Below are 8,896 nucleotides of genomic sequence, written 5' to 3'. Positions count from 1 at the left end.
TTCAGAATGACCTGGCGCTTTTTGGGGTCTCAGATGTGCCGGAGCTTCTGGAGGGGAAGAGGACAAATGGTGTGGCCTTGGCCGCTCTGATTGCTTAACAAAGGATCCTGTTAAATTGGAGTCGGACATACCGCCGGGGGTGGCAGCTTGGCTGGGGTTTTTTATGGCTTTCTCCGGTTGGTGAAGCTTAGGTTCGAGTTGAGGGGGTCAGTGGAGGGCTTTGAGGATTTGGATTTGTCACGTGTACCGAGGTACAGTGCAAAGTATTGTTCTGCATACAGTCCAGATAGATCATTCCATGCATGAAAAATACAGGACATACGATAAATACACAATGTAAATATATAGACATAGACATTTGGGTGAAGCATATGGAGTGTGGTTCTACAACAGTAGAGAAAATGCATAGAATGATCGGTTCAGTCCATAAGAGGGCCATTCAGGAGTCCGGTAACAGCGGGAAAAAAGCTATATTTGAATCGGTTATTAATAATAATAATAATAATAATAATAATCTTTATTGTCACAAGTAGGCTTACATTAACACTGCAATGAAGTTACTGTGCCCCGAGTCGCCACATTCTGGCGCATGTTCGGGTACACGAGGGAGAATTCAGAATGTCCAATTCACCTAACAGCACGTCTTTTGAGACTTTGGTAGGAAACCGGAGCACCCGGAGGAAACCCACATAATGTAATTCTAGATTTGCAAAGAATCAAAAGAATCAGGTACTTGATGTACAGACTTTTGTGACTTCTGCCCAATGTAAAAGGTTGGAAGAGAGAATAACCTGGGTGGGAGGGGTTTTTGATTATGCTGTCTGCTTTCCTGCGGCAGTGAAAGGTGAAGTGGATTGAGATTTGATGGACTGTGTATTTTGTACTTTGTTGATGTTACATGTGTTTGAAATAAAATATCTTCTTTGTGGTGACTGGGGACTTTTCACAGTAACTTCATTGCAGTGTTAATGTAAACCTACGTGTGACAATAAAGACTTTATAAAGATTATTATTATTATAAAAATTGGGAAACACCTGGAGAGGATTTTTCTGTTGGAAAATTGGTTGCAGGGAGGCACATTATATCTTTCTCAGAATAATTAGAGCATTGAATAGTTCACTAGAAGTTGCTGCTGAGGCAGACTGTAACATCCATTAAAAGAGCTGGCTTAGCTTAGAGGGCTAGACAGCTGGTTTGTAATGAAGAACAAGGCCAGCAGCGCAGGTTCAATTCCCGTACCAGCTTACCTGAACAGGCGTCAGAATGTGGCGACTAGGGGCTTTTCAGAGTAACTTCATACTTGTGACAATAAAAGATTATTAAATGAATTGAAAAGGACGAATAAGAAACTGACATGATGGGTAGATGTGTGGAATGAGAATACACAGCCCCAGCTGAAGAATTCACATCAGCACAGACATGCTGGGCTGAATAGACTTCTGCTGTGCTGTAATCTTTCTGATTCCATGCTTTTGTGTGTTCTAAGATTAAAGGCACAGGACAACTGCAGAATTACGGTCCTAAAAATTGTCAATACTTCATTATAAGAACCATTTTCTGTCACCAGGGCTGTGTTTTTCGATTCCACATAATCCTTTCAAGATACAGGATAATTTGTTTGTTGGTTGCTGCAATCTGAAAATTGTTTTATTTTATTAAAATCACCATAACCTTGTTGCATATGAAGTAAAATCCCAGTGAGTCAAATCTCAGGAAATCCACCCACAAATCGGTTTTAAGCAGAGCTTTGTGATAGCCAATGAGCACTTCTTCCTCTCCATCGGACTGGTAGTAAGCTTGTTCACAGCTTTCCTTTGTCCCATTCCGGCCTACAGAAACAGAAAAGACAGAAAGACAGATAGTAAACAAAACACTACATCTGCTAGCAGTTCTGCAGCCAAAGCAGCAGGAGTACAGAGACGCACACACCCTGCAGCCACTTGGAGCTTTTCGGGAATGTGAACTCCCTTGATAAGGGAAGTCACATGTGATCAGAGGAGAGCTGGCAAGTTGGATACAGAACTGGCTTGGGCACAGAAGACAAGAAGGTAGCAGTAGAAGGGTGCTTTTCTGAATGGAAGGCTGTGACCAGTGGTGTTCCACAGGGATCAGTACTGGGACCTTTGTTGTTCGTAGTGTATATAAATGATTTGGAAGAAAATGTAGCTGGTCTGATTAGTAAGTTCGCGCAGACGACACAAAAATTGGTGGAGTTGCGGATAGTGAAGAGAATCGTCAGAGGATACAGCAAGATATAAACTGGTTGGAGTCTTGGGCGGAGAAATGGCAGACAGAATTTAATCCGGATAAGTGTGAGGTAATGCATTTTGGAAGGTCCAATGCATGTAGGAATTACACAGTAAATGGTAGATGTATTGACAGGCAGAGAGATCTGGGTGTGCATGTCCACCGATCACTGAAAGTGGCAACGCATGTGGATAAGGTCAAGAAGGCATACGGCATGCTGGCCTTCATTGGTCAAGACATTGAATATAAAAATTGGCAAGTCATGTTGCAGCTGTACAGGACCTTAGTTATGCCTCATTTGGAATATTGTGTAAATTCTGGTCGCCACACAACCAGAAGGATGTGGATGCTTTGGAGAGGGTACAGAAGCGGTTTACTAGGATGTTGCCTGGTATGGAGGGCATTAGCTATGAGGAGAGGTAAGGTAAACTCGGTCTGTTCTCACTGGAACGACAGAGGTTGAGAGGCGACCTGATAGAGGTCTACAAGATTATGAGTGGCATGGACAGAGTGGATGGTCAGATGCTCTTTCCTAGGGTAGGAGAGTCAAGTACTAGGGGACACAGGTTTAAAGTGCGTGGGGAAAAGTTTAGAACAGATGTGCGAGGCAAGTATTTTACACAGAGGGTGGTAAATATATGGAATGCTCTGCCTGGGGAGGTGGTGGGAGCAGGTACGAGAGCGGCATTTAAGGGGCATCTAGACAAATATATGAATAGGGTGGGAATGGAAGGATACGGACTCGTAAATGCATACGGTTTTAGTTTAGGCAGGTACCATGGTCGGCGCAGGCTTGGAGGGCCGAAGAGCCTGTTCCTGTGTTGTATTGTTCTTTGTTCTTTGAGCCTCATTCCCACAGGAATGTATCTCTTATTTAACCTGCTATGCCTACAAGCACAGTCTATGTCAAAAACAACAGATTCACATGCCAAATGAAATCACTGTAAAAAGCAGTAAATGTGTGAAAAAAATCTTTATTCAATTTGTTCACATCTTACACTGGCCTGGCCTTGTAAAAGGCTGGAGTTTGGCATTGAAAAATGTCAGGAGTTAGTTCCGGGACAACCCAGGGGGCTGGATTTTCCGTTTCTGAGGCTAAGTGCCAGCGCGAACGGGAATCCGCAGGAGGTTCACGACAGGGAAATCGGCATCATGTGAAACCCCCGCGGATCGCGCCGCAAACGGCCGGAGAATGGCCGGGTCCCGGGCCACGCATGCGCAGGGCTGACGACCTGCATGGCTCACGCCGTAAATATGGCGCCAGCCATGCTTGAGTCCTAACGCCGTCCGCGGCCCACAGCTCACCCCATGGCCACCCCCCACCAGTCCACCCCGCCCTAGCAGAAGCCCCCCCCCAGCCAGCAGCACGGGTCCCGGACGAGTGTGGTGGCACTGTACACGGTCCGCAGCCAGCACGTGGGTTCCCGAATGCGGTGACCAAGTGTGACCCACGCCGCCGGGAGCTCAGCCCATGGGTGGGCGGAGTATCATGGGTGGGCCAGCCGATGGCTCGCCAACAGCGTTGAAACGACACCCGGGCGTGTCACGATGATGCCAGTTTGGAGGGGCGCAGCATGGAGGACTGGTGTCAAACTGGCGCCTGCCCCGATTCCAGCGTCGGAATCCATTCTCTGCCCGATCACGATTTTGTCGTCGGGCTATGGAGAATCCAGCCCAAGATCTTTTCCTACTTAGCATGCTGTCTTCAGAAGTGCACAATACAGCCCGGCATGTTCGCCATTGCAGTCAAACGTGTTTTCGCTTTTCGTGCAGCAGTATGAAATCCCAATACATCTCTCCAGTCTGCGGTATCAGCTGGGAAAGCTGACGGGCGAGCAGACGGGCATCCATCGGACTCTTCAGGGTTATCATCTCCTCAGCTGAACAGCATGCTACATCTCCAATGACATCACCTGTCAGTTCCGTCATGCAGCGTACTACATCGTCCACCTCGGTGTACCTTTCCATGCTCGTGTCTGCTGGAATTTCCATGCCAGCCTTCTGTAGATGAGCAAATAGTTCCTAGTCATCAGGTTGGTTGGCCTCACCCAGTTCCTCCTTGCTCTCAGCATTTTGTACGGTCATCCTTTCACAAAGGGGGATCTCAATGCCAAATGATGGTTGGCCCAGAATTACATGATTTTGTGTTCGTGTGTTGTCTAAATCCGGGTAATATAACAAGTTTAGACAAGTTCAGCTAATCCAGAATTACCAGTGTGGTTTATTTAGGTTTAGCACGAGCATCATTCTATGGAATTTGCTATTCCACCAGTGGGTATGGTTGAGGACTTTGAAATAACCAGAGTTTTGTGTCATCCGAGTTTGACTCATTGTGATTTCACTGTATCTGTAAGCTCAGCTATCATGCTCAAGGTGGGTCTGATGCGAGTGGTCAATTATTAATGGTGACTATTCTGACATCACTCACTGTAGAGTGCCAATACTTATTCTTGTGACCATTGCGTTGATATGGCAGCCGTAGTTCAGTATCTGCTCAGTGAGGACCACCAAGAAATTGACAAGGGAGTCAAAGGTTATAGGGGATAGACAAGAATCTACAGTTGCGGCCACAATCGGATCAACCGTGGCCTTATCAAATAGAGGAGCAAGCTTGACGGGCCGAATGGCCTACTGCTGCTGCTAACTCATTTGTTTGTAGGTAGTGGGGAAAATCTGTGGTGATGCTGCCATTAAAAGGTGGTGACCAGCCTTTCGCTTGTTCAAGATATCAATTACCTGGCACATATGCGCTGCAAATGGAACCTGTCAGTTCAAGCCTTGGCATCATGCTAGTTGTGCTACAAGCTGGCATGGGTAGCTTCCAGGACCAGTTAGAATTCTGTACAGGGAATATATCCTTTGCCCTCTGCTTGTCCTATTAACTGCGCAATATTTGCCATTCTCCCTTTATTTAACAGACCGGGACTACATTTTGGAGTTAATAGAAAAATCCAACTACTGTTGTAGCAGTATCTCAGTGTCTGGCATTCCCTGGTGCCTAACACCCATTATAATTGGCATCATGCAAAAGTCACAGTGAACTAGTGCTTTTCAGTTACCCCACCAAAGAAGGGGGCTAATCCGGGGGTTTGCCATTTTGTTTGAAGGGAACCCATTTTATGAACTTAGGGGTGCAGGTAGCGCAGGATTGGGCTCAGCTTCGGAAATTAAACTTTACGAGTCTGGTGTGTAGGCTTAAGGCTGATCTACAGAGGTGGGATAGCCTCCCTCTGTCCTTGGCAGGCCGAGTGCAGTCAGTGAAAATGAACATTCTGCCACGGTTTCTGTTCCTATTCCAATCAACTAGGGCTAGGATGAGATGGTTGTTTCAGGGGGTGGAAGATAAGTGTGAGCGTTGTGGGAGGGACCCGGCGAATCATGGGCACATGTTCTGGGCATGTCCTGAGCTGATAAGATTTTGAGTTTCCTTCTTCAGCACCATGTCAGCGATTCTGCAAATGGAATTGGAGCCTAGACCCCTAGGGGGCATATTTGAGGTATCAGACCTGCCAGAGCTTCAGACGGATGCAGGGGAGGGTGTCTCAGCCTTTGCCTCACTGATCACTCGCAGACCAGTACTGTTGGAGTGGAGGTCAGCTTCTCAACTCAAGGCTCCGAGTAAGGCTGTGGCATCTTGTGAAGTTTCTCCATCTTGAGAAAATTAAGTACACATTAAGGGGCGTAACTGAGGGTTTTCTTAGAAGATGGTGGCCTTTCATTCTGTTCTTTAAAGAGATAGTCATCGTCTGCTGTTAGGGGGGGGGGCGGGGGGCTATTGTGTTTATTTTATTGTTCTGTATTCATTTTAAAATGTTCAATCAAAATATATCTTTTAAAAGTCACAGTGAGCTGGGAACACTATTTCAGATAAGCCTCATCCAATGCCTTACATGGTAACCTGCTTTATTTTGTCCGACATTGTACCCTTCTGTTGATCCAATCTAGCATTTCATTTTACTGCAGCTAAGCTCTGCACCACCAGTTTCACCAATCCAATAATAGAATCATAGAATTTCATAGCAACAGAAGAAAGCCAGCCCAAGCCCCTGTGTCAGCTAATGTCTTCTTTCCCAAATATTTATCCACATCCCTTTTAAAAACAATTATGGATTCTCTGTCCACCATTATTTCTGGGAGGCTGTTATATGTCCCAATACTCAACTGTTTTCTGCATTTCTTTTTAAAGTGGCAAATTTAAACATATTCTCTTGGTTTCCCTCATTACTTTCACACTTGCTTTTGTTGTATTTTATAATTGACTCATAATTGCCAGTTCCAAGCAGTGAACTATCACCTGCATAACACAACATCTGTTTTTATGCCTTGTTATGAGGACTGATAATTTCAGGCTCACCGTTCCGGGCAAAGGATTTCCAAGCATAAATCAGTCGAACAGCGACTAGAATTCCTGTACTTGGGAGCAAAAGTATCGTGTTTGTGGCACAAACAAACTTGGGAACGGCATCATCTTCATCTGACAGCGCTAGAAATGAAGAGCAATGCTTTTCCCTCAAGGGACTTTCAAAGTGACACAATGGGAATATCCTTGTTCACTGGCCTTTCCACTTCTGATAGAATGGAGTCATAACTTATGAAGGAAAGAAAGCCTTTGATTTATACGGCGTTCGTGATAGCTCAAAGCATTTTACGGCTAATGAAGTATCTGTGAAGCGTATTCACTCATGTAATGCTGGAACTACGCCAGCCAATTTGTGCACAGTGTTAGGATCCTGGACGAGAACCCAGTTATTTGCAATTTGTAAAACTGTGAGGAAAGGTAATTGTCCCACAGGAGTGGTAACAATGACCAATACTTATCTTTTATGTTCAAACAGATTTCAATTTAAACACAGAATCAACCACATTGACAACAGAGAAATAGCTTTACAGTTAACAGTTACAACAATTCTTAAGTGAAATAAGAAACTTCATCTTACTTCTTAAACCTATCACTATATTACAATTAAGCAAACTAATATAATTCAAATGCCACTTAGGATTAAAGTTACCAATCTGATTTTTTACTTGCTATTCCCTGTGCAGGATCTTTGGAGAGAGAAACTTTTAAGACCAAAAATGAAACATTGCACTTTCCGCCCGTGTCTGCATGGGTTTCTTCAAGGTGCTCTGGTTTCCTTCCACAGTCCAAAGATGTGCAGGTTAGGTGGATTGGTTCCTTAATGTCCAAAAGGTTAGATGGGGTTACTGGGTTATGAGGATAGGGTGGGGGCATGGACTAAAGTGGGGTGCTCTTTCCAAGGGCCGGTGCAGACTCGACGGGCCAAATGGCCTCTGTCTGCACTGTAAATTCTATGATTCTGTGATTAAAATCCGAGGTAGAGCTACCTTTTTCAGAGACACCTGGCTCCTCCCCTTAATTGCATCCTCTGTACCCAAAGCATAAGGCATTCTTCGGTCTCCTTCAACAAGATGTCCCAGTTTAGCCAGGACAAAACACAATACCCCTCATAAATTATCTACACCCCAGTTGTCCTTTAACTGTAAACAATATTCCATTACCTCACCAGCTGTAAACAAGTAAATGGTTCTCAACTCTATTAACAGAACACTTCACCTGCAAAATCAATGATTATCTCACTTTTATGACACCTTAACCACAGCTTTAGTAGACATACTGTCTGTATGCATCTTAACCCAGGTTGTAATAACATTACTGCTAAAGAGTATACAAAATATGACAATTTCTTACATTCATCACAACAGCTAACTCCCACTTCTCTCAACGAGTTGCAAATCTGTGGAATTCACTACCCCAGAGTGCGGAGGGTACTGGGACTTCAGATAAATTTGAGGAGAAAGACAGATTTTTAATTTAGGTTGGAGGTTTATGGAGAATGGGCAGGAAAGTGGAGTTTGAGGCTGCATGGAGATTAGCCTTGATCATATTGAATGGCGGAGCGGGCTCAAGGGGCTGAATTGCCTACTCCTGCTCTTAGTTCTTACGTTCGTATGTGATCATTTTTTTAAACAAATTCCAATTAAGGGCATATTAGCATGGCCAATCCACCTACCCTGCACATCTTTTGGGTTGTGGGAGTGAGATCCATGGGGAGAATGCGCAAACCCTACACGGAGAGTGACCCGGGGCCGGGACCGAACCCGGGTCCTCGGTGTGGTGAGGCAGCAGTGCTAACCACTGTGCTACCATGCTTATGTGATAATGACCAGAATATCAGTTCTATTGATGGATAAACATTGCCAGTGAAGAACACCCAAGTATTCTTGCTTTGAATAGCACAATGGGATTATTCATGTTCCAAATTATTCTGATTGCTTTGTTGAGTACAGACACTTTAATACTAGTTACCAGGCACACAGCGAGTGGCATTCGTGTCATCATCATGGTCACGGTTAGCACTAGAAAATAATTATCTTCAATGAAACATAATTCCTCCCACCTCCGGGCACTCACATGTAGAGAGGAACTTTAATTTGAGGTACGTCACACTGGTGGCACAACTAGTTAGAAACGGATCAAATGGGTACCTTCAGGGTAACACTTAGCACAGTATGATGGACGATATTAGTTACTAGTGAAAATTATTGCTGATTTAATGACACAAAGTGCAGCTATTAGGTTTATAGGCATCTTCAGCAATTTGCATTCTTTACTCCCTGTTGAAACAA

The 8,896-nt window shown here is 44.6% G+C and overlaps 1 protein-coding gene across 1 annotated transcript in view; it reads right to left on the bottom strand.

Moving 5' to 3' along the window:
- Window positions 1-1,614: 1,614 nt before the first annotated feature.
- ipmkb (inositol polyphosphate multikinase b) overlaps window positions 1,615-8,896 on the bottom strand; it is a 192,070-nt gene continuing 184,788 nt past the window's right edge. The window contains exon 6 of the mRNA XM_072478930.1: window positions 1,615-1,830. Within this exon, the coding sequence (XP_072335031.1) occupies window positions 1,649-1,830 (182 nt within the window). The 3' untranslated portion in view covers window positions 1,615-1,648. The remainder of the gene's footprint in view (window positions 1,831-8,896) is intronic.

Source organism: Scyliorhinus torazame, chromosome 16 (genome assembly GCF_047496885.1).
Source record: "Scyliorhinus torazame isolate Kashiwa2021f chromosome 16, sScyTor2.1, whole genome shotgun sequence".
NCBI lineage: Eukaryota > Metazoa > Chordata > Chondrichthyes > Carcharhiniformes > Scyliorhinidae > Scyliorhinus > Scyliorhinus torazame.
The sequence above is the reverse complement of the archived record's forward strand: the minus strand, read 5'-3'. Positions and strand labels throughout refer to the sequence as shown.